Here is a 26,648-nt window from a genome sequence, read left to right as displayed (position 1 = left end):
TTTCAGGTCATTCTGGTGCCCCTCCTAACTGAGTGAATGCAATCTTTAGCAAGTCAAAAATGAAGGCTGTTGCAACTTTTAATTTAACTGTAATTTTACTCCACAGCAATACTTCCTTCCTTCTCCACCCAAACAACCACTCCAATAGCAACTACAAGTTCTAATGACTTCCTCAGAAGAGGAGGAATATCCTGTTTCTCTGCTCCACAATTTTGTAATATGTTCAATCATGTTAAACAGTAGAAGCTAAACAATGATCTCACATCTTAAGTCAGACTGAGAGAGACATGTTTGACAATATAGCTACTGTAACACACACCATTAATACAATTATGTGATTTGCTACACCCTACACAAAGCAGCTTGGAGCCAGAAACCAAACTCTAAGTCTTGGGCTGTTATTTCTAAACTTTAGAGAAGACTGGTATTGAGTTATTTCAAGTTAACCACCTCTATAAGCTCATTCATAATACTTTCAACTAAAGAAAGTTCAGATATATTCTACTGCTTTACTCCTCTGTCTCAAAAAACATGAAGCTTTGTGCTTTAAGGTTTGTATTCTACTGTGGTGTTTTTAGTTCTGCCCTTCTGAATGGTTCTAGTTTAAAAAAAAAATACTACAGAAAATCTACAACATCTTTTTGAGATGTTTAATTATATCTGCCTGCTTCAAAAGCTGCATTTAGATGCTCTGATTAAAGATTACTTTGATGTCATTCTTGCTTAAAAATTTTAGTAGACTCAGTGATTGGACTCAACCAGAGAAAACAGGTATACATAGCTACATAAAACTGGCACGCATCATCAGCACAAGAGAAGGCTGGTTTATATTAACTAAAACAAGAACACAAGAATAACTTGCTCACCAAAATAATCCAGCCAATATTGAATATTTCAGTAGTGGGCAGTGAAGTTTAATATTTGATACCAGTGGCTAAGTCACATCTGGTGCACTAAGCAAGAACAGTTTTAACAGAGGACAGCACACAGGTGAAGAGCAACAACCAAAGACACATTTTTCTACTTTTGCTTCTTGCATACCTATTTTCTGCCATTTTTCAGCATTTCTTTGAGTTGAGAAGTCTAGGATTCAGTCACACAGAAATAACATGCATACAAAAAAGTTGTAAGGAAGCAGATTTTATTTTCAAAGTTTTATAGAAAAAAAAAAAATTATGCCTAAAGAAAGGAGCTTGACAGCATCTTCCCATACAGATTTCAAATAGATATTAAGGCACTTAAATAACATTTTGCTGTCACAAATGCAGCTTCTTATAATAGTTTACAGTTCTCTACAAATACTTATATGTGAACATACACCATTAAAGTAACATGCAAAAATATTTAAAACACGTTCATACTTGCACATCCCCGGGTATATCTACACTCAAAATTCATATTTAACATACTAGCGCACATTCAAATAATCCCCATCTTAAGCGTTGACAGTTTATCCTTCAATGCACCAGGTTCCACATACATGGCTCACAGTCAGTCTCCAGTTCAGGTTATCTGTTGCGTTGGTCTTATGTCGTTTTGGTTTTTTTGGAGGGAGCATGGGAGGTGGGGAATCTGGGGAAGAACAGATTAGAATATTCTACCATGTTTCATTCAAGTTATAAATTAAATATTAAAAATGAGGCTAGAAATTTAATGGTCTCTCTCAAATATACACAGCAGAGTTTACTCTTAGCTTGTTTTGAAAATAGCTCCCAATTTATGCACATATAGCAGATACCATTTCTGAATCCTCTCGTGGGAGAGCTGGTCTTGGTGGTGGAGGCTTATAGAAAAACACTGCCATGACCACAAAGATGACTGTGATGCTTTTGCACGCCGCACCTAAATGCAAAGAATAGAAGAGTCCTTGTTGCAGTCACCTTTGATAGTGAGACAAGAGTATTTCAGCCATTTATTGTTTCACACATTGAAACATTGTCAGATTTTAAATATATTGAAATTCATAATAGAATAGACTGACTCAAAGAGCAAGTAAAGCTAATCTTCCAACTGACTTTAGAGAGCTTATCTGCCTGCTGGTTCTTGCCTGCATCAGCAGCTACTACTCTTACTTCAGTTCTTTATTTCTTCACCACATCATAGCCTGAATTGCAAGTCTTCCTTACTTCTTGCTTCACTACTGTTCTTTGTTGTGTCAGTACTCTTTGCCACAAATTAGAACTGGTCATGACAAGGATTCTCCCTCAGTTACCTTGTAAAAGGTCATTCAGTTTATCCATCAAAGGCACTGAGTGGTGTGGATGGGATCATATTCTACCACTGAAATACATCCACATGCAAGAGATCCTGACATTTCATGTTGTGACTCCTGATTTTTCAGCTTGAAGATTAGTACTAGCAGTTTATTCATTCTACATATCACAGCCACTAGAAGGTATGACAACTGCATTTTAAAAATCACAGCCTGCCTTCCCTCCTCCAGATATGTGCATCTTACACACACAAAAAGTAACTGCCTGTTAAAGAATTTAGGAAATTTTTTTGCTAGTATTCAGAGATGTTAACTGAATTCATAAGTTAACTGAATGAAAAGAAATGGAATATAACAGAAGTTCTTTAGACCTTAAGCTATCAACAAACCACAATAGGTAAGACTGAAATGTATGCCAATCACTCAAAATTCAGAAGAGAAGAATTGTTTTCTCTTCTAGGCCATTCTTAAAAGTCACTCACTTAGGATCTTGCTCCTTCTCCCAGTATTTTGCTTTCATTATTTAGGAAGAACAAAATTTATTGTTATTGCTGTTGTCTTAACTGCTAATCAAAAAATAGTTTAAGGCTGTGTTAAAAAAGCTCCCATGCAGTAGTCAAGGTAGCTAAGATCAGTGTATCAATGTATTTAGTATGAAGTTACTTACTTATGCTCATCAAAAGATATGCCATTTTTTCATTGTCATAAACCCAACAGGCTCCTTTAGTTTTACATTCATTGATATCCCACAGAGAACAACTGCTATCTATTGCAAAACCAAATAAAATTGGTCCAGGAACAGTACCTAAAAAAACAAAAGAAAAAAAACATAGCAACACAGTAGAATTTTTGAAGGGTTTCTACAACACTTAGCGTTATATCCTACTTAATTTCTGCCTGAGATTATGTTTATTTTTGTTATACTTCATTAGTAGAATAACCTGGCTTCCTGGCGTTTCAATGTGTGTGCCAAAACAGCACTCACATTAACAGACAAATGATCTCAAAAAATGGCTGCAGTACTAAGTCATTATACACAGACCTCGCCAGCAACTAAGCCTTGACTCAGCCTTGTATTATGTACACCACTTGCAGTGTCCAAGACAAAAAAATGACCTTAAAACAAGCAGTTCAGAGAATATCTACATTTAGTGACTTTTTTTTTTAAATTGAAATTGATTTACCTATCCAGTTATTTCTATTTAGAATTATAGTAAATTTCCACATAAAGGCTGAACAATTAACAGTTTATGTGTAATTTTATAGTTTCAGTAATCCAAAAGGATTTGAAAGGGAAAAGAACACTCCATAAGTCCCCTTTAAAAATATAACAGCACATGCAGCAGTAACCTTACTGGTTAAGACTGTCACCTTCTTGTGACTGTAGAACTTCATGTGTTAGATACATGAAGCTGTTTTCCATACCATAGCTTCTAAATAGGATCTCCACTGGAGAATACAACATTTTCCAGTACTGGGAGAAGTGAGAGAGGGTGCCTTTTGCAGGAAGAATTATAGTTACCTATGACAGCAGGGAAAGCTAACATGAACACACATGACCTATTCAGAGAAGAATTTGACTTGTGATAGCACCTGCCTTCTAACAAGTGTATTCCCTAAGCCAAGGAGACACTACTACAAGCCCCACTGGAAGTTTCTTAATGCATCATTAAGTCTAGAAAATAGTCTTAGAGAAGCAAGTTATTCAGAGACAGGAGTTTCAGCAAGAGTGTTATACCTAGTAGTCGTAGAAACACTGACTGCACTCCAAGAGCAAATGAGCGCTGCTTATCTGGCACACATCTGTAATGAAGAGTTACAAGAAAACAGTTGTTTTTTTATTTTTTTTTAACTGATTATTTTTCCAGCTATACTTCTCACTAAAGAAGCTTTATCTTACTGTATTATTTTAGCCTGCTAACTGCAGACAATTTTAGAAATCCAGTGCACAAAACAAATAAGTAAAGAATTTTAACAGCTGTTTTCACAAAAGAATAGATACAACTCCTATGGGTTATTAAGTAATTGTACATCAAACCATGTTTAAGAGAACAAGTAAAATCCCAGCTTACTAGCAGTGCTTTGATATACTGTCAAACATTTCCTCCCCTTCCCCCTCCCAACACAGAACAACCAAGGATTAAGGGACAGTGCTAGTATGCTATCCTGAGCTATTATTCTTGAAGAAGCAATATATTAGTAGAGATGGCTTCAGCACAACACTCACAACACAGTACAACTTTATATGTAATTGTCCCACTTTACAGGGAATCAGTTCTGGCCTATCTCACAAATTAGTGTACTTATGCAACACTAGAAGAATTTACCTCCTACCCATTGCTTTCAGATATTTCCCTAGGTGCAAATTATTTCATCTTCATCACATTTTAAAGACAGTATATAAATATTAAATGCAACCTACTCTATGTCATTCATGCAATTTTGTTTCTGTAGTGTTTTCTTTACCTGTACTAAATATATTGAAGTACTTCATCCAATATGAGCAGTGGAAGCCACCTGTTAGCATTCCCCTACCCATAAAGGCAATTAGAGGTAGGAGAACAAGCAGTCTTATGGTGTAGATGTTTTTTTTTGTTGTTGCTGTTGTTTTTTTTTCCTAGCACTAGAATACTGTCATGAACACACAGGTTTACATTTCAGTGTGTACAGAATAGGCTTGCTGAAGAGATACATATTAGAATATTCTCAAGCACTTTAACTCACATTGATTGAGCACTTTAAATTTGTTCATGATCACTGGAACTGTTCTGTAATACTCAAAAATTATCTCACAGTTTCTGATTAAGAGTATGAAGATTCCAAATTCAAAGTGTTATTATTCAAAATTACCTAAATAAAATTGTCAGCTCAGTTCTGAAGACTGCACAGCATTTCACAATGATATGCCCACAGACTAACATGACAAACTCTTAAGGCCAGGTGGACACCACCCCTTAACAGAGACTATTTCAAACTACTTTTGCAGTATCATTGCCCATCCCCACTATCCAGAAAGTTGGCAAAAAAACAAAACCAAACAAACAAAAAAAAACCCAAATTTAACAGCCACCACACTTAGCCCTCTCTTCACATATCACATATGAAATGCAAGTATGTCTACAGAACAAATACATTTTCTCCTGTGAAATATTCGAAATACAAGTCAAATCGAGTAAAACATCTCTACCTTCACACACACACACACACCAAGGAAAATAAATCAAGTTTGCATGCAAGACAGCCAAGACAACAAGTAACAGCCACATACATGCTGTCACATTTTATATTAACTACCACAGAGTCCCAACATGACAAAATTAATATGATAGCAAAGGTAGTCTACAGTTCCTGGCAAAACACAATTTTGCATGCCAGAACTGAACTGAGGCAGAAGGAATAAGAATTAAGTGGATAATGACTGATTGTTATTTTCTTGGTACAACTTGAAGTCCTGTAATTAGCCATACAGAGAGTAGTTTTTGGATGAAAGAAACATTCAACATGGCAAATTTATTCCTTGCTCTTTTGACCCCAGCAGTCAAATGAATGCTGCCATGAAACAGTGAGCTTTGTGCTTCTATTTTTTCTACAACAAGGAAAGATTATTTTTACTGATTCAAACAGTACCTACTTAATGATAACGAACAGTGGCACAACTATCTCTCCTTTAAGTACTGCCTGCTTTATGCACAAAATACCACAAAAGGAAACCCTTTGCACATTAGGTTGAACCCAAACTACATTCCAAAATTAAAGGGTTTCACTGATCTGAGTCTTCACTTAAATGTAACCCTTCTCTAACACCCAGAAAACATACCTGAGAACGGCCACAGTAGATGGAGTAACAGCCATAAATGTAAAAATGACAGCAAGAAAGAAAAAGATCAGAAATAAAGTTAAATTTTTGCATCGTGTTGGACATTTCCCAGATACAGCTTCAAAGTGAAAGTCTTCTGAAACGTTTTCTCTCCTCGGCTTCCCAATACAGGAACAGTTGTGGTAAGTCTACAAATAATTTATAAAACAAACTGAGTAGATGTCGTAGTATGGTAGTTATTGTGTGTCTGCACCCTAGTGAATGCAAGAAAAAGCCTTGACTTTACAGTGTGGGAAGCAGTCTACTTCCTTAGTACCATACAGTGTAACCCTGATTTTTTAAAATTGATTTTTCAGAATTTGACTAATCCAATGATCACCTGACCCATAATTACATTAGGTTTTGTAATCAAAAACAGTGATAGTCTCTATTTTGTGTGCAGAAAATTTTGAGGTTCAAACAGAAAAAGCTTAAAATAAAGAGATTCTAGAGTCAGAGGCACAGATATGAAAAACCACTATGTTATACACAAACACCAGCAGAATAAACAATGCAAAGCTGTCTTTCACACTCAAATCCTATCACAAATCTTTGAAGATTTTTTAAAAACACATTATTTTGGAAACTATGTTGTCTTCATATAAATCACCTCTTCAAAAGAAACCTAACACCATACAGAATTTCAGGGGTTGGATGAAGTGCTCCTTTCTTTCCCCAGATGAAACTAGTTTCTCTTGCCAAGAAAAGTTTCATGACAGAAGAAAGAATATCCAAAAGCAGCAGTTCTTAGAGCAGAATATATCTAACATGGTTCTCAAAAGCTGTTTTCATTAGGTTAACTACTGGTAGCTGCTTTGTTTATTAACCAAAGCTGCTGATTATTTCCATACAATTAAAAAGTTTTACTCCAAGCAATTTTAATTACAAAAATGCTGTCTCTTAAATAAGGTTTGTTCTTCAGATTCAAAGCTACTTATGTCACTGTTTCCTCCAGTTTTTCTTCAAGTTTGGTAGTACAAATACAGTAATATAGCAACAGAACAATTGGGATAAATGCAAGAGTCCACATTCTCTGCAGAGCTGTCAGCAAGTCCCATATCACATGGCTTTACACTTTTTGCTATAAACAAACTGGTTTTCACCATAGGCTGCACTTGACAGGAAGAGAGACGAAATCTACTCTTGAAGACTTAAGCAGGACAGAACAGAATTGATGTTTGGCTGCTATTTTAAGGATGTGATCAAATTGAATAGTTTTAAGCTCTTTATTTATATTCATTCTAGTAGGTTTTGTTGTTGTTGTATTGTTTTTTTTTCCCCCAAGAGAAAAATAACAGCAAAATCTGAACTTTCCACTGAAAAAATGTCAAAACACCCTCATCCTGTTCTGATATAAGTCCCCAGACAGTCCCCTAGTTCAGCTTGCCTACATTTAAGACTTTTCTTCCTACACTCCCACAGCCCTGCTCAAGCATTCCCTTGCTGAAAGCAGATAATAATCAGCCACTTTTGTGACTTACTACATTCATGGCATTCAGAATATGCTAGAGAAAAATCATTTTCCAGGACTTGACTCTCCAAACACACAGAAGCCGACTGCCATGCATAAAATAAACGTTACATGATGCTTTAAGATACTGGGTAAGAACTGCAGCTTAATGTCAAGGCAGCTGCTGATTTCTACTTTTGTGTCCAACTCAATATATCAAACCTGGATTTGCTTTGAATTTTCAGCAGTAGGAGGCCTAGTATAAGTAACATTTGCAATAAGACACTAGGCAAATAAGAAACATATCAGCATACACCCTACTTACAAGTAAATGCTCCCAATTCACATTAGATTTCCCTGTAGTAACCATCACTTTAGAGACCTTACTTTCCACACAGAACGTATTTTGTATGAAACAAACAGGTTAGGTCAACTACTTGCATATTATGAAGCACCTTTTTCTTGTTAATAAGTTTATACGATGCACATCCTGCAAAACATGAAGAAAAGTACTGGACTTCATCTCTGCCACAGACAGGGTAGTATCTGGAGCTGGAGCATCTGCAGTTAGCATTGCATGGTGCTGTTAAGTTACGTAGCATGCCTGTTCTGAAATAATAATAGTTTTAAACTAATTTAAAAAACAGCAGACACGTAAATAAGTCATACATTATTCATAGGAGAAAAAGTCTCAATATTTAGTTCAATAAGACTTATGCACATAATTGCTCAAAAATAAAGCAATTTCTAGTAGACACAACTCTAGAAGTAATTCTTATTTATTCTGTAAGTAGTTATTTTGTGTTATTATTTCCACAGATTTTTTCAATTTAGAAACAGATAAAGAAAGATTTGTATGTCAATCCAATTCCGCTTTTTTTTTTTTTTTTTTATTTTTTTTCTCCCTCCCACATACATACACATTTCAATTTCTTTAATTTATAGTTTTAAGAAACAATGCAGCAAGATTAGAAGTCACTAACGTAACCACTTACATCTGGAACTGCACCCTCCTACTTAACTTCAGTCAAGCAGACTTGTCTGCTCAGAGAACTGAGAAGCTGCACATATATCATTGTTTTCTTCATCATCTATTTCATAGACCCCAACAACAAGGTTTTGAGTTTTGTAAAACTGTTCTGTTTTCATACATCAAGGTAAAATTATGACTTTAAGATTCTGTACTCTATAATGTAGTTTTCTTACTTTAAAACATTAACACCAAAAATACATCAAAATATATTTACCCATTATATGTTTCGGAAACGCCAGCAAAAGGTTCATTCCCACATTTAGCAACTAAAAAGGTGGTGTTTAACAGGAAGGCAACTGAACAAGTGCCTATTATGAACTTGATTATATTTTTGCAATCCATTTTGTACTTGGATACCAAGATGCCACTTATGACTTGGCCCAGCGCTGCTGCTGGAACTAATACAAGCCCTAGAGGAAAACAAGAAAGCAGCAATTATACAGATATGCAAAACATAGTAAGTGAAGTAATTCAGAGAGCAATTTCATGTTACGTAATAAATAAATAAATAAAATCATAACAGATATGGGTTACATCCTATGATGTAGAGTAAAACATTTAATAGTTTCTGTGAAAGCAATTTATTCTGCCTTTGTATTATCTGTATTCTTCCCAGAAGTTCAGGTTCACAGGGTAATCTATAGATGTACAAAACTGAAGCTCAATAAAGCAAACAAAGATTACTTAGGGGAACTTCATTTGGGGCAGGAATCTCGGAATACCACCAGTCTGCTTTATGAAAATATTACTCCATGGCTTCTCAGCATTTTTTCATATCTATGTTCTTTATTCCAAATCTGTACTATGAACTTTTAAAAAATAGAACATGGTCTCTGTTGTACAGAAGACAGAAAAAGATACAATGAAGCATCTACAGAAACTAAAAAATAAAGTTCTCAGAGAGCACTGACCTAGATAGGTCAGTTTTGCTGTCACAATCTAAACAGATTTACCTCTACACACTATTAGAACTTCAGAAAGATAACTGAAGGTTTTCATATAAACTCCAATAAAACAGAGTTCAAAGGCATAACTTGAACTGACATGGGACTCTTAGAGACTTGAGGTACAGTTGCAGAGCTGTACAGACACAGATGCACACAGTGAAAGGCTCAAAGTGTAACACTCAAGACTACCTTGCTCTTAGTTCATTTAAGTCCGGCTTTGAACATGACCATAGGCATTTCTTCAAAACTCTACATCTAATTAATGCTACAAATATCAAACTCAAATTAATATAGATAGAACAGGGAAAAATTAAATTAAAAATTTTTCACCTCATTACTGCTGATGACAGTTTAACAATTGAGTATATATTCCAGTGCATTTCTACTGGAAACTTGCTGATAACTTTGCTCTGAAGCAATGATGCCAAATAATAACAGCACTAGCTGTCTAGAATTACCCAGAGGACTAAGTCATTGAGACTTAGGGGAAAAAGAGAACTTCAACTACCATATGCTTATACTGCAGCACTATGTAGCTGAAGTATTTTAGCAAGGCGTTCCAGAACTACAAAGCTGGCCATAATGCAAGTATCTCTTGGCTTGTCTGCCTTGATCTGGCTGCTCTCCTTGGGAAAAAAACAAAAACAACAACAAAAAAAAACTACATCAGGCTTCCTCATGCAATCCTACCTAGTGCAGCTTTTCCATCAGTTTCATAGCCTTCCTTTTTCTACCTATTACTTCTGCCTATAACAGAAATAAGAGGGACTACAGCTTCATGCTCCTTTAGCAGATTTTAAACACAGAAAATTAAATTCCACTCATCAAAAATAGAGGAATAAGATTGTCACCAGTGTACAAATTTCTCATTCCAATTTACTATAAATTTACTGAACATACAAACAACTTTGCGCCCTTGGTAAATTAAGAACTCGGGTTCTTAAACAGGCAGGCATAAACAGCTTAAAATATGTTCCTGCTGTTTAAAAAAAATAATAAATAAAGAAGTTGTTTTTATACAAACAACTTCTCAAAAATCTTAGACAACACAAGATAAACTATATTAGACCTCAGCTATAACACAGTAAAAATGTTAAAGATTTAAAAAAGAAACAAACAATAAAAAGCAAAAAAAAACACATTACCTCCAAGAGTTGCTGAATAACTTGATGTCATTCCAAACTGATTTTCTATAAATTTTGGTAGGAATGTGGCAAAGCCAGTGGCAACTAAAGCTTCTGAGGTACTGGCTAGTATTAGACTCATAAGCACGGGATTCTTCAACAAAATCTGTGGAGAAAAGTTAGTGTATTTTCCTGAGCCTTATTTCACCATTCCACAATCACCATATAAACTAGATGTCACTTTATTTTCAAGCAGACACTTTCACGCAGAACTTCACAAATATGCTGTTCATGTTAGCAATCAAAAGCATCAGAAAAATGTAATATGCTTTATTTCTCAGTGACACTGTAATCTTCTGTCATAACACTGTGAGAATGGAATTACCTCTCTAAACATTCATTTAACACCTGAAAATGAATCTCATTCTCAGAATATATCAGTTTTAGTAAATTCTACATTTTCTTACCAGGAGAGCAATAGGAAAGTCTTTAAAACTTTTTCCAATATTCTTTGTTTCAACAAGTGCCTCACTTCCATCATTATGGGTTTCAGAGACTTTTTCTGCCTGTATTTTTGCTGTTCCTACAGCAAAAAGGGAATATTTGTTGACAAAGATGTTGAGTAATAGTGCTCAAGACTTAAAGCAAGAAGAAGTATTACAATAAATGCTTCCTTTCTACCATAAGACTAATTGGATATCTCTATTGACCTGTACCAAGAGGATAATAATTTCTTGCTGTGAAAAAACTTTAACTGAAGGAATCATACTTCCCTTTGATAGCCTTGGCTGTAATAAGAGATTCGCAATGATATAATAAGAATTATACATTCTTAGTCCATTCTCTGTTTTAATAATCCTTACATTCTGCCCGGTTCACTACTTCATTTTTCCTTTCTTTCAACATAAGTCATGGAAAGTTTCTTCAGATGCTCTTCCAAGCAACTACTAGATAATATCTGAATGAGCACAAAATGTATTAAAGACATTCTTTTAAGACTGCTTCACAATACCTGTATTCATATTCTACCCATAGCTCTAACGCAACAGTCAAAGAAAATAATGCACGAGTTCAGTCAGTAGGACTTACTTATGATTTCTGTTGATAAGCAAGCATTTTTACTTAAATACAGTTCTGTGTGCACCAAGTTGAAAGCATCTTTCAAATTCTGACCATCATTTTCCATATTCTACGTGTTTCCAATTCTACTGTACATCTTTCTTTCCACTAGTACTTTCAAGATCCTTCCCCTGCCTAATCCCCCTTGTTTTAAAGGCTGAATAGTAATAAATACCGTTTTACTTCAATAAGGCTTGGACTATTACACAGTTAACTGAGAAAAAAAGAATCAGAGAAATCAGCCTCTGAGCCCAGCTCTCTATATCCTGGAGATAGAAAGAGATCTCTCTTACAAAGTAGCTCTCATTCCCATTTAAGAAAAGAATTTAAAAAACAAATAAAAAAATTACCCGGCAAGTATTTTGGAAAGCATGAAAATGGTATTATCAGAAACCAAATTGCAAAAAAGCATACAAGGAATCCTATCCACCATGCTCCAAGCCAGCGTGGGTCATCTCGGTCCATCTGTGCACTGAAAAAATAATTTGGGAAGAACTGATGAACTCAAGTCACTGATTTCAGATGTCAGTGAAATATTCTTTTTTCTAAAAAATAGATGAGACTAAAGGTCCTTGAACATTGTCACTTTCTTTTCTGTGTGTATTGAAATGTATTGTTTACCTGTTAAAATACAAAGCACACTCATGATCAGTATTTTCATGCAAAAAAAACCCCACACCATTTATCTTCCTCATGTGAAGAAGAGTCAAAGATTTTAATAAGAATTATTAGCCAATCAAAATAGAAACTAGAAGACTCATCTTGCCTTTCTGGGATCTTGATATCAATGTAAATATTAAGTAGCTGTGCTCCTAAGACATAGCCAAAAGCAGGCCCAAGCAATGACATGGCATAGCCAATTCCTGGAAGAGAAAATACATCATTTACCATCTATTTTTAGGTTCCTTTTAAGGAAATTCCTTAGCTCAACTTTAGACCAAATCGTTTCTGTAATTCAACCCTTTCTTTCAGCATCATTACTTAAGGTACAGTGTGTAGGAGAAAATGTTCATACCTTTACCTCAACACAGAAATTTGCAGCTCTCACTAAAGCTACATCTCGGAGGCTTAACATATCAATACTTCACTTGCACTATTTATGTACATCATTAGACCACCTTTAGCACATCCTGTCCTGCAATCAAAAGCTACCTTGCATAGAAGTTTCTTAACTGCAGTTATTACAAGCATCAGTTGCTAGAAACATATGCATGCTGTCTTTAAGAACCTACATACTTTGATCTTCAATTGAGTACAGACTTTTTTTTTCTTTTTTAATTGACAAGATGACAATACAGGTTTCCATTACAAGTTTCTGACAGGAAGAATATCTGCCACTGGAGGACTCACTTTAAATTCCTGATGCAAGCCTCTGGCAGTTAGGTAAAAAACACTAAAGCTGTAGTTGTAACAATATCCTACTGAAGAGCAGTCTTAAGTCTACATTCCTTTTGTGTTAGTACAAGCTTTTATTGATGTCACAATAGTCTCTCTGGCGTATCAGACACTTTCTGTGGCACCTTAACATCATTGGCAGAAGAACTCTCTCTACTACTAGTTGAAAGACTGTTCACAAACTAAAGCTGTCAAAATAAGACATACATCCTTACTGCCAAAGATCTGTGATTTTCACCCATGTTAAAGAATCTAAACTTCTAGGATTTTTCCAGTGTCTGTTTTATGAGTATCTGCATGACTTCATTCTCCTAAGACAGCAAGAAATAGTGGCAGGGGAAAGTGGAAAAGAACACTGACAGACCAGAAAGTTAGAATAAACATGCATTCGATGAATCCTAAATTTACCTCTATTTTAGTTATAACAACAAGCTCATAGGAACCATCTAAGTTAAGTTCACATTCATCTTACAGAACTTCAAACTTTTAAGATCCTTATTTCCTCCTGCAAAGTATTCAGCTTAAATTATCATTTGGAAATTTTTAAAAGTCCCGTGGCTTTAGATTTAAATGCCTCAGCTGAGCAAGGTAAGAAGTCTTTACAAAATATCCCCATTTTCAAAAAGAATGAAAATATCAGCTTCTGAATTACTGACTTCCAGACTAAGGTGCTGCAGTTATTTATAGGCATTAAGAGCAACTTAAGGGTGGTTTGTTTTCTTCCTGCCTTGAACAAGCCTTCTTGTATCAAAAAATATAATTTATTTTTCATCTTCAATACAGTGTATTAACGTTAAAATATATATATATATATATATTACAGGCTTAATGTAGCTACCTGTCCACTCATTGTAATTCCTCCAGTTTTTATTTTATCAAGTAGAATATACTGTTCTGCTACATTCAGCAGGTATCAAAGGACTGCAAATGAATCAGGTTTATCATGCTGTCAATTATGCTTTAAGCCACTACACTAATCTCTTGACGTGATTCTCCTGAGTTTTCAGGACCCTTATTGAACCCCTAATCATACTAACAGTACTATCTCTGCTCTATTTATTTCACTATCCTCAGAAAACATGCAAGCCTTAACTGACAGTAAAGAAAAACAAAATTAAAAGCTGTCTGTTATTTAACATAAATAACTAGACAATTTGTTAGCAGAAGATGAGGTGGCTTGTCTGGAACAGTCAAGCAAGAGGTGCATGCAAGTAGATAAAGACCTCAATGATTTCCCCCTAAGAGAAAAGATTAAAAACACTATGAAGTTTTATTCTTTAGATTTCTATCTGTAGAACTATTATCTGCATTACCATGTAATCCCTTTACTTTCAAATAAGTCAGGAATAAATATCAATAGTATGCTTAAGTGCCATATTTGTATGTACCTAGAAGACTGCACTGATCACACAATGTTCATAAGAACCCCTGTATACATAGGGCTGCCAACCTGTAAGAGTGCTAATTGGTATGGGTAAGGGCCAGATACTGGCAGTAGACATCTTGCCTGAGCTTATGTTTATATGAAGGCTATATTAACCAATTTCAGTTAATGAGATGACAAAACAGCAGCAGGAGAGGGACACAAAGTTTCGTACTCTGCAAAATTACTACTGAAAATACTTTATACTTACAGCAGCACTTTATGCACATTAGCAAACAATTACGAAAGATGAGCCTGAGGTCAATACATAAAACAATTCATTGGATACTGTAATCAGTGGTCTCCCCAGACAATGTATTATAAACAGATTTAAAACTTACCTATATAAAGAGAAGATTTGTGCTTTGGAACACAATCATCAATAAAAGCAGTCCCCAAAGTATATAGTGGAGTTCCTCCAACTCCCAACAGCAGCTGCCCCAGTATAAAAATATAGAGATAACTGAAAAGTGAAGACTTTGTGCTGGCACTGCAAGTGGAATTAGTAGAGCTGGCTCCTGAGATTTGACAAGTATCTGAGGATATAAACAAAATTTTAAAGACATATCACCTAGCTCGTCACAACTGAAGAACATGCATTTATGTCATTTTTATATATTCTACGTATACATATTACGAGTGCATACATTCCTTACTGTTACACCTAGGCTCCATTCTAGTTTTCACACCTACCCTGTCCAATGCATTACTGTGCTAACCCTCAGTTACATAATACCCTCTTACAGAAATATCATCACCGCAAACAAAAACAGGCTTTTGTTTCCTTACCAATAAGAAAATATGGATGAAATAACCTTATTAAACATTTCAACCTTTTGACCAACTGTACACACACACACAAAAAAAGTTAAATTGTTACTCAACAGTTTAGGGAGCTCTGCTAGGAAACAGACACTTCAGTTCGGTTTGCCTTACAGAGGAGCACTAGCAACAGCCTCCATTCTTAGCAGAGAAACACAGTGGCCTGAACAGCAAGAGGAAAGTCAGACTACTAGAGAACAAACTGCCATAGTCAGAGTTATAAACAAAACAAACAGAACACCCTCACACACAGAAGTTTTACAACACAAACCACCACAACAAGGAAGTAGAGCAGAATGCATCTGCTCTGCTCCTGTATGTCTGTGTGTGGAGAGAGAATTAAAAAAAAAAGACATGAAGACAGTATGTTTTCTCTTTTCTTTCCCCTTCCTATCACCACACTTTCAGTAACAGACAATCCCAACGGACAAGATCAAAAGAAGAGCATGTTTCTTTCTTTCCAAGCTTCTCCACAGAAGAATGTACAACCTTGAGGATAAAAATAAACCCGTCATTTTGGTGAAAACAAACCATACTGAGAAAACATGAAAACCACTTCTGAGTCAGGTAAGTTCACTGACAAATGCTTTGGGCTCACAAAACATAACACATGAAAAAAATCCTGCCACTCAGCTTTTTTTAAAAATAAAAAAATAAAAAATAGAAGGCTGACCAACATTGTCATAAATGCATTCTTGGCTTTTATCGTTCCTTTCTACAGAAGCAGCAGCTCCATAGCAGGAGTAGAGTTGTCATGTACCACATATCAGGTACACCAGTGCTATTGCACACCAAGTAGCCAATGCTGAATCATTAAATATTCACTTCAACGGGAGTTAATAACATTTTAAATCTTTTCCATCAGGAACAAGCCTCATTTTAGTGTTTCACTGAAGCCACATGTGGTATGTTCTAATATTCTCAAAAGACCCTAAAGTGTATTTTCCACTTATTGTCAACCTATTTTCTTTACAATTTGTCTGTAGAAAAGATCAATACTGAGGTCTTACATCCAGTTAACTTTTTACTGTTTATATGCACAGCATCTAAAGTTATCTATTGCAAGACAGCATATCCTACTACTTTCTGCTAACATACACATTTGCACACAGCATATAGAGATTATCTACAGTTATTTAAATGCTAATTAGGCAAGTCTAAACCAGCATTTAACTACTTATTTAATTCGTACATATAGTTTAATATACCTATCATCCTTTTCTTTGCATCACCCACTAGACTTACTGATTTTTAGCTAAGCAAACATACATGCACTTACTGACTGGAGTCATGGACTCCATATTCCATTTCAAGAAACATTCTCTAAAGAGTATTCAGTAATGAAACAAACTATGACAAGACTAGTTTAATCCAGGGTCAAAATTGTCATCAAATGACAACTTACTACCTTTTCTTCAGCAATTCTAATCATCCCCCTCTTCTCCTACTAGTATTAGGTCTTGAACAGTCAAATAGTCTGGTAGTGCACCACAGCTTAAATCTAACCTGGATTAGTTCCACAGTCTTATGATCTCTATGGGAAAGAAAGCACTGGCTTTACATGATCACAAAAGTCTAACATGAGATAAGCCAAGCTCTGGTAGAAGTTTAGATGGGTGACTAACCAATTCTATCCACCTTTTATTTTGTTCTTCCTTCTGAAAACCACTGGATTAATTGTTTGAAGGGCAGAACTGCTTTAATGACAATATTATCTCAAATAGTCAGTAATTACATACCTCTTTCCATTCTTTACCTCAACATGCCTATCTGAATCCAAGTTATGCAAAGGATAAGTATTCCCAAAGACTTAATGCTAATGCAGCATGCTAGCCAAGAAGGCAGAGCTGTGACATGCTTTAGCAATTACTTTAATTAGAAATAACACAGGTCAAGACTAGCTTTACTCACATCTCACACTGGATGTGGCTGGCTTTTTTTGTGTAGGATTTTACTTTTTTAGTACTTTAAAAAATGAGATGTGAAGAAATAAAAGAATAGATTGGTTTCTGTTCCCTCTTAAGCTTAAAAAAATTTGCCTGTCCTGTAGGTTTTGCATGGGGAAGATTGTTTCAAGGAATATTAAGAATTCTGGGACAAATTCTTAGTTTCTATGAACAGATGTTCTGTAACTCTGTAATATATAAGTTGTATAGAGAAATATACCAGAATTGTGTAAAGAACAGTAGCTCTATCCGTTATCTGACTTATCTGATGGTCTGTTCAGAGAAGAAAACCAACAGGAAATCCACAGGCATGCCAATGGTAAAGAAAGAAAACAGTCAAATTAGAGGCTGGCATCTCACACATTCAACTCATTCCATAGCCTTCTTACACATTTTAAATGCGTCTCCTTCACTGTTTAATTTGTTCTCTTTAAGTACCAGGAAAACAGACCGATTATTGCCCATTTTCATTTATGTTAAACCACACCACATGCACTTAAATAGTAGAAATTTGTCAATAAGCAAAATATTTCTTTTTCTAAAGATACATAACAGAAGGGATTTTATATATATATATATAATTAAAAAATAAGGGTTCTATGGAATAATTCAGGTTGCTGGAGACATCTGGAGGTTGTTTACTCTAGCCTCCCAACCCAGTGTCAACCCTGACACCACATTAAACTGTTCAGAACTCAGCTCAGAAGCTGTTCAGGAGCCCTAAGGACAGAGACTGTCCAGTTACGTTTTCCAGTGCTTGACTACTCTCACGGTAAGATTCATCCCTCTGCAAAGCGAGGATCTACATTTTCCATTTTGCATGAAAGTCACCTTGTACAAACTTAGTCACTTCAATAGGAATTAAGACTATAATAATAATAATATTATTATATTATATATAAATATATATATATATTTATTATATATTTATATATTTATTATTATATAAATATAATAATAATCTCTTGTTATAAGCAAGAGATACGTTGCTTATAACACCATTTCAAATGTGTGTGGGTTTTTTTGTTTTTTTTTTTACAGCCTTCTGAACACTCTCAGTAATCAAATAATTGTTGAATTATAAAAAACCCCACTAGATGGAGCTCCTGACTCCAAATATCTGAGCTAGTTCAGAAGACACTATGACAATTTAAAGATCCTAAACATGTCATCATAACAAAACAGATGATACCTACATCACAGTTTTGAGTTTCAAGAATTTTTGGAGACAAGACCAAAGTGTTTTAGTGGTTGTTTTTTTGAGGGTTTTTTGTTTTGTTGGTTTTTTTTTTTTTGTAAACAGACAGTCTGTTGGTTAGCTACTCATTAAGTAAGACACTGATTTAGCTATTTTTACACAGTGATATTACAAAAATATTTTCAACGGAATAGTTCTGAGTAAGTAAACATGCTATCCTACAAAGAAGTACACAGACACCTCAGGATAAAAAAGTAACTTCCAGGAACTCTATAGGACTTTAATTCTTAGATTAGGTAATAAATTAATTTACCTGGTGGTCAAGAAACGTTATACTGAACTGTGCTTTAATGTCATAGTCTGGGTGAAGCTCAATGTATTTACAAATAGATTAACAGAAATAATCAAGTAAAAAACTAGGTGGTGCAAAGTACCAAGTAGGTGTTAACAAAAAATAGACTGCAAAACTTCTAAGTTGCACTCATAAATTGAGTTCATTCCCAATATGCTGTCTTCAAAATTCTCTTCCAAATGATAAGCAACAAGAAAAGCTTTGGGGGTGTGTGTGGTGCTATTAAGTTTTACAACTAAATGCGTAGCTGAGATACTTCATAATCAGAACGAGCCAAACCAGACATCCGATAAAATCACGTACTCTGGTTAACTTCACTGTGAAAGGATGCCACTGATGTACAATACCTGTAAATTGCTTTGAGTCTGCCATAATATGTGTATTCCTGAATTCTATAGCCATTTGTCTTCAAAAGTGTTTTGTTAAAGTCAGCTTAGACCCTTAAACCTGCTCATTGTCACAGCACAAGTATTTGCACTACAACTGTCAAGAAAGAAGTATGAATTCAGTTAGTTTTACAGGGCCACGAGGAAAAAAGCACACACAACACATGAAGCTTTCTACACAGCTTCTGGATTTCAAAATTCCATACAAGCCCTAATAAGGCATCAACTCCTACAGCATCTTCACTAGCAGATGAAATGGCAGATGTACTGACAAAACAGGAACAGACGCAGATACCAATCAAAACTGGCAGTAAGGGTAAGAAACCAGCTGCAATAGTTTGCTATCTTCCTTCAACACTCTTGTGCTGCCAGTATCTCATTGCAAAAGAAAACAAAGCTACAAACAAGTCAGAACTTCCTTTAGATTGAGTTCAGCTTCCCTTACATACTGGAGAGTTTTGAGAGTAATAAATATTAATTGCAAAGAATTGAGTATGTAGTATAGCCAGAAGCATGTAACCCTTATAGCAACAACAAGCTTAATGTGTAATCATCTGTTGAAACTTTTTCATTTGGCTCTATTCAGTTAAAAGCTAGATTAACTTCTGCCTCAGGCCCTCATTTATTCAATGGGGAACAGTAATTTACTTAAGTTATTCAACTAATAGTCAACATCTTGACAGCTCATGGAAGCATGTGGCATCATGTGATTAACACTTGAAAAATATAAATGGGAACCAGCAGCTGGAAGTCTGAGAACATTCCACCAGATTGCTTAATAGCTACTGAGTTTTTTAGTTAACATATTAATATACTTAGTCACTAAAGAAATTTGCTTAAGCAATGCAATAACAATTAAGATAACCATGAAAAATTAAGTCATCCTTCTTTAAAATATCTGTATGTTTCCCTGTTGCTCACAGGTGTGCCACTAGCAGATGGCATTAAATACACAGCACTCAAAGTCTTGAGTTATGAGGAAAGTTCTATAAGACATCCAAGTTGGATACTGCCACAATTTCAATACTGCTTTGTTCCACACAGTTCAGTATTGCATGTTTCTTCTTTACTTAAACAAGCAAACATACAAAAAAAAAAAAATCAACCCACAAAACATCAACACCACAAGTTTAATCAGCATTTTGGACAAACCTAGTGAAACTTCTTAATTAATTAAATTAATTAAACTTAATTTATTAAACTTATTAATATTTATTTAATAGTTTAATTTATTTAATAGTTTAATATTAATTAAACTTAATTAATTAAATTAAACAAAATTAATTAAACATACCTCTACAGTATATAATAATTCAAAATCTAGCAGAATTAGAACTTGTAGCAACCTTTCAACAGACAGTAAGTCTCACAGCATTCCTTTGACATTTATTCCCCATCACTGACCTAACCTGGTACTTATTCATCAGTAACAATGCAGATCCTTTTTTACTCTGAGTGAATTTTGATTGCATTCATGAATACCAACAAAAACCATCAACAAAAATTAACTAGGCTGCCCCAAATTAAGAGTTGCACCAAGTTGCAACAAAGAATAATGAAAAACAAAACTATATTCTCAGAAGAATAAACTTACCTTCAACTTTAGCTCCATAATGATATTTTCCACTACTGAAGTGTGGTAAGGAAAATACAAGTGAGCCCAATCCTAGCATAAAAGCCGAGAAAGCCAAACATCGTGGTTTGTGCAGTCTTTCTCCAAAGAAAGATACAAAGAGTGACAATACACAAAAAGAAATGTCATAGCTTGCAGATATCAAGCCAGCAAGGGAGCTGCTCAACTCATAACGCTTCTCAATTGTTGTGATACTGATGTTTATCAGGCCATTTACCACAATGCCTACAAGAAAACAAAAACAGAAATATAATTAATAAAAGATACTTAATTTCATGGGATTGAAAAGACAAACTTAACATCATCTAGCGGAAAGCTAACAATTAATATGTTAACAAAGCTACATTTTAAGTTATTTATTAACTATTAAATCCAAGCATATACTGGATTCATGTGTTGCCAACCTACAGCCAGCCAAGCTGCACAGAATCTATACAGTTTTGCTCTGTCCTGTGGCGAAAGATTTAACACTCAGGTACTCAGTACAGCAAAATATCATACCCTTTGGTCTGCTAATGTTATTAAGATTACAAACTCAGTTTGAATTGCAGATTTCAAACAAAATGTATTTCAGTTTCAAAAAAAATAAAATAAAGTAGTTTGTATTCTCATGCAAATCACAAACTTCACTAAGATTGAACAGAGTTATTTAATACTAGATACATATTCTAAATATGCATATCAAATAGATACTATTTACTCCCTGTCACCACAGAAGAAATATATAAGGCTTTTGAACAGACATCTTAACCTATAACATTAAAAATATAGATAAAGATTTAAAGACATTGCACCTGTTTCAGAGCAACTGAAGTGATTTACTTGTAACTGACAAAAATGTTTGCCCTCTGAATCTTTTTCTTTCATGTAGAAGTATGAAATGACCTGGAAAAACAAAGGCCTCACAAAAAGCTGCTATGCTTAGGCAGTGACAAAAATGAAGTACAAAAAACAAATAAATAAATAAACAAACACAGCCAAAAGCATAAGTTACATTAGCTGTGGTTTCCAGTGCAAGCTGGTTATTAGTACTAGACTAAATTTCTTATCCAGACATGTATTCTGCTTCTGTATGAGGAAGTAGTTAAATGCCCATACATTTACTATAGCTGCCTCAAAAATAACATTCTGCTACTAGTCAGACATGTAACTATGCTTCATAATATTGTCAACTAACTACACAATACTCTAAACCATGCCTGTAATAAAACAAATACTGTAGGAAAATGTTAGGAGGTCTCCCAATCACAGAGGCAAATGAGATCAAAAGTCTGTGAGCACCTCTTACAGCACAAGCCCTACTGTTATCCCTCCTGTTTCTAAGAACTCAAACATGATTCTCTCCTGCCATTCCAGGAACAGCACTGGAGGACTAATGGCTGGGGACAGCAATGGATTTAAGATTGTTGAAAACTATCAAGAGATGCAACTACACAAAGCTCAACTTCAGCAGACCTTCTTACAGCCTACAACATATCAAAAAAACACTGATTAACCAGCTGGGTTTTTAACCAGAAGAATTCCCACCATTACTTTACCTTTTGTCACAATCTTGATTACCCTACTACTGTCACTTCATTAAAGATAATAATTTCACCTGTCACTTCAGCCACTACACGCAAACTTATACCAGACAAACAGCAGTATTCAGGTGTGCCTCAATGTCATTATTTAATTCTTTGGCAGCTTAATTCTTTCTCCCTAGAGGAGCAGTGACCAAAGAACAATAGTAGCATGAAGGAATGAACAAACAAGTTCTCCTACTTGCAGAGCACTATGAACACTTGCTACAGCTTTAAAATATTCACATGAAGGAGGTGAACTACTCTACAAGTTGATTACTGAATAAGAAGACATTGTCCATTGCTTGTAGTTTACCAGTTAATTTTAATTTACATCCATTAAAAAAACAAACAAAAACAAACAAACAAAAAAAAAAACAACTATGAATGCAATTCTACTGGATAATTAGATTCATCTGTGAAAATGCAGATGTAATGAATAGCAGCTTAATTTCTCCAGTATCTCATCATTTAGTGATTAACCACTAAGGTCTCTTCAGGAAAGGAGGAACCTAGCTGATCTATCTGAAAAACAAGGGCATCTCAGCAGTTGAATACTAGAAAAGAAATTATGTTTTAACTGATCTCATCCAAAACTTGACTGTTTTCCCACATAAGTTAGAAGCTTAAGTACAGTGTGAACTGATGCACAAAATCCAAATTACTCATAAACGAATGTCATTTGCTCCAACAAAATAAGAAGGAAAGAAGTGCATTTTTCCCTTATCCATTTACCAAAAAGTTCTTAACAGGTGTTCTATATATCACGTATTTAAGGCGATGGTTTGCAAATACCAAATTAAATTAAAATAAAAGGTCTTTCCAGGGACAAAACTAATGAGGGTATGAAGTATTCATGTTAACTTAAGTGTTCAGCCAGATTAGCCCGGAACAGTTTCAAAGACTAGATCCAATCATTTGTTAAAAGAAACACTACTGACATAAGCAATAAACAATCTATCTTGTGTTCAAAAAAGTGAGATAACTTTTACCTTGCTTACTACTGCAAATATGAACTGTAGCATATCAAGTTACTGTATTACAAGATGTGGTCATATTTATGCAATTCAAGTGCCATACAGAAATCAGGCATTAGTCATGTAAGCGCGTTCTACGCAAAGAAGAGTTTTCTATACTGGAAATACAGGTTTTACCTGTACTTGAAACAAAAACAGACAGAAATGAAGACTTAAATTTCACCTCAAATCTTCCAAGAAGCTGAAATACAGGAAATCAGCTGCTACTAGGAGAAAGTAACCTAAAAATAGATGCCTTTGGTTACGCACACACTGCCGGGAAACTACCCCTACTGTGTTCACTCTGTCTGTAAATATAAGAGTGTTAAAGATTACTCCACTATTCTTCAGCACACCAGGGCATAAACTAGAGGTACATTAGCACTAAATTATCTTGTAGATACATTTTATCATCCTTGGTGATTATTTCCATAATTTGGAGGATAAATGAAATAATTCAAATACAAAGTAAAATAATACTTCAGCAACACTAAGTAGGATTTTGAAGATACCTAAACCCTTCAACTGCAGCACCAGAACATTTCTGCAAAGTGTAACATATTACACTGAATTTCTTGTCAGTTAATTCTTATTCTCTGCATCTGAAAAGAAGTTACAGTATCAGTCCCCAGTGACCAATATCCTTTTTTTTATTTGCAGAAAAGTCCAGATAGCACATCTTTAAGCACACCACAGAGTCTATAGTTACCAAACTTTCATTAGCTTTCAAAGAAAGTTCAGAGCTTGCTTACATTAAGCCCCAAAATCTAGACTAGATAAGACGAGTAACCCTCCGAGGTCTGCCATATCTCTAGTTAAGTAACAAAGCTAAGATATATGCACTAAAGAACACCATACAGCATATTAAGAGATTCTTAAGAGACACGGGCTTTATGACCAAACCTATTACTAGTAAGAGATCAAATTCAAGTCATATAGAAATTCATTCAGCCAAGCAAACAGTTAGCACTAACTAAATTTTAAGAAACACTGTTTTAACAAATTGAAGTGCTGGAAGAAGTAAAGATGCTCTTCAGTACAGCATAACCTGAAACTTTTCAATTATAGTTTCAGGCCATTTTTAGTTTCCTACCCCTATTCTTCTCAAGTCTTTGACAATTCAGTTACCACTGCAGTCCATTCTGTAATAAGTCTTTCCACTCTTCCCTTTCTCTTTACTGTTAGAGAAAAAAATTTGAGCTATGGAGTGACAACTGTAACTACAACCACCTCCTGGCCCTACCAACAATAGCACAGCCATTCAAATACTGGCAAACAAAAGCTGCTTCTGCCCCAAATTCTCTAAATGCTTCTTTTCTAACCCAAAATACATATGCTAAGGAAAGACTAGATTCAGAGCAAGCTGAAATCAAAATCTGATAAAGCCCTGAGAGACACTTGAGCAACATATATGAGCAACAGGCAGCTCTGTAATTTATGAGTGTCCCCAGCTCAGCTTTCTCAAGACCATCCTGGTTACTTCCACTTGACTCCACACAGGAAAATTCACATTTATGTCCTGTTTGCCTTCAGTACTGGCTACTTGCTGTCTCAGCAAAGGACCTGCACACATCAAGTGCCTCAAAGCTCATTAGTGTTGCACATATTTATAGCTTTTTTCCCCCCCCCCCCAAGAGACGCAACCTTCTTTTCCAGCTATTCCAATAAAGTTCAAGGGTTCTGTAGTATATGAATCAAATGGTTCTATTGGACAGATTAAGATCTCAGCTTTACTAGCCTCAGGTTTACAAATTTGGTATGCCAACACTACCTTTTCCCCTCAGCTGTCATTCCAACTTGCTAAGCCTAAAGCTCACTGAAGGCCCAACAAGTCTTGTTCCCAAATACAAAAAGGATGGATGAGCACACCTGAACTAAATAACAAAGTAAAAGCAAGCTAAACATCACCTTCCCAAAAAGCCGAGCTGCTAGCTGGGTGGCAGACTGACTGGGATCCACAGAAGAAAAATCTCATTTATGAAAGCCATCCTAAACACCCAAGGTCCCACGCAGCCATGCCAAGGGATTTTTATTAATTAGCAGGCAGGTAACAAAGCACACAGGTAGTGCACTCCAGTTTTGTCTATCAGTGTACATAGGCAATTTGCTAAGTTTCAGCCTGTTAAGAACATTACTTCCCTGTGAATGACTGGGAAGACATACAGTAGTCAAGAGCTGATAGGATCATGGACTCAGTGGTACTCAGAGGTTGACGGAAATAAAAAGGAGGAAAGAAAAATAAGAACAGAGTCAAGTATGTTGAGTAACACTGTACGGTCAGCTTCCCCATTCAGTCGTCGGGCGTTCACTTCCCCACCGCTCAGCATCACGATCGGACCCCGGCACCTCGGGGAGCTGATGCACCGCCTCTCCCGGCTTCCGCCCCAGCCCTGCTCCCCGCCGATCCGGGGAAGGGAAGCACCTGCGGCGGGGCGGGTTACCTTGGAAGATAGCCAGCATGCTGTAGGCAGTCAGGTAGCCCTTCGGGTTGTTGCAGAGCTGCAGAACCTCAGGGGTGCAACGACCCCAGCCGCAGGGCCCCTCCTCGGCCGCCACCGACGAAGCCTCGGCAGCGGCACCTGCCCCGGCAGGGCTCGCACGTCGCCGACCGAAGTCAGGGGTAGGGGGCTCGAACGCCACATTCTCGATACCGTCGTCGCCCTTCATCGCACCGCTGAGTCCTGCCCCGGGCCGCAACGCTCCCCCAAATACCGGGAGGGCGGCCCGCCCCGCCGGGGGGCAGGTAGCGGTGCCTTCCCCTCCTCCCGGGGCGGGGGCCGCGCCCTGCCCTGCCCTGCGCGGGCCGCTCGGTGCTGTGCCCCGGGCTCACTGCCGCCCCCCACAGCCTCACGTCGGTAGTTGCTGCCTCCCGGACGGGATCTGCCCGGCGGCCGTTGCCAGCAGCAGCACGCGAGGCGGCGGCCCAGTCCCGCCCCGTCCCGCGGGGGCTCCGTCCGTTGCCCGCCGCGCTGTCCCTGAAGGACGGGGAGCACCGTGAGGCGGCGCGCGGAGCTGGGAGCTGGGAGCTGAGAGCTAAGCGCTAAGCCGGGCCGTGAACCCGGGGCGCGGCTCGGGCTGGGCTCGGTTTCGGTTCCTCTGTCCCCACGCCGCCCGGCGCGAGGCAGGGAGAAGCTCGGAACCCCGGCTGCGGGGAATGGAAGTCACAGACGGTGA

At 36.5% G+C, this 26,648-nt stretch overlaps 1 protein-coding gene across 2 annotated transcripts; it reads right to left on the bottom strand.

Annotated features, from left to right (window-relative positions):
- Positions 1-1,124: 1,124 nt before the first annotated feature.
- SLCO4C1 (solute carrier organic anion transporter family member 4C1) lies at positions 1,125-26,342 on the bottom strand. Of its 2 annotated transcripts, none has more exons than XM_015849476.2 (14): positions 25,916-26,327; positions 20,858-21,121; positions 14,901-15,095; positions 12,508-12,604; positions 12,092-12,213; positions 11,090-11,205; positions 10,644-10,788; positions 8,766-8,961; positions 7,974-8,127; positions 6,030-6,217; positions 3,951-4,015; positions 2,880-3,017; positions 1,739-1,842; positions 1,125-1,572 (listed from the first exon to the last, which is right to left on the bottom strand). In XM_015849476.2, exons 1-14 carry the CDS (start codon positions 26,139-26,141, stop codon positions 1,504-1,506), a joined length of 2,079 nt encoding a protein of 692 aa, XP_015704962.1. In that variant the 5' UTR covers positions 26,142-26,327; the 3' UTR covers positions 1,125-1,503. The 2 variants fall into 2 exon arrangements, with proteins under 2 accessions (XP_015704962.1, XP_032297273.1); XM_032441382.1 differs by having other exon boundaries at positions 1,491-1,572; positions 1,715-1,842; positions 25,916-26,342.
- Positions 26,343-26,648: the final 306 nt, after the last annotated feature.

This window comes from Coturnix japonica, chromosome Z, assembly GCF_001577835.2.
Source record: "Coturnix japonica isolate 7356 chromosome Z, Coturnix japonica 2.1, whole genome shotgun sequence".
Lineage (NCBI taxonomy): Eukaryota > Metazoa > Chordata > Aves > Galliformes > Phasianidae > Coturnix > Coturnix japonica.
The sequence above is the reverse complement of the archived record's forward strand: the minus strand, read 5'-3'. Positions and strand labels throughout refer to the sequence as shown.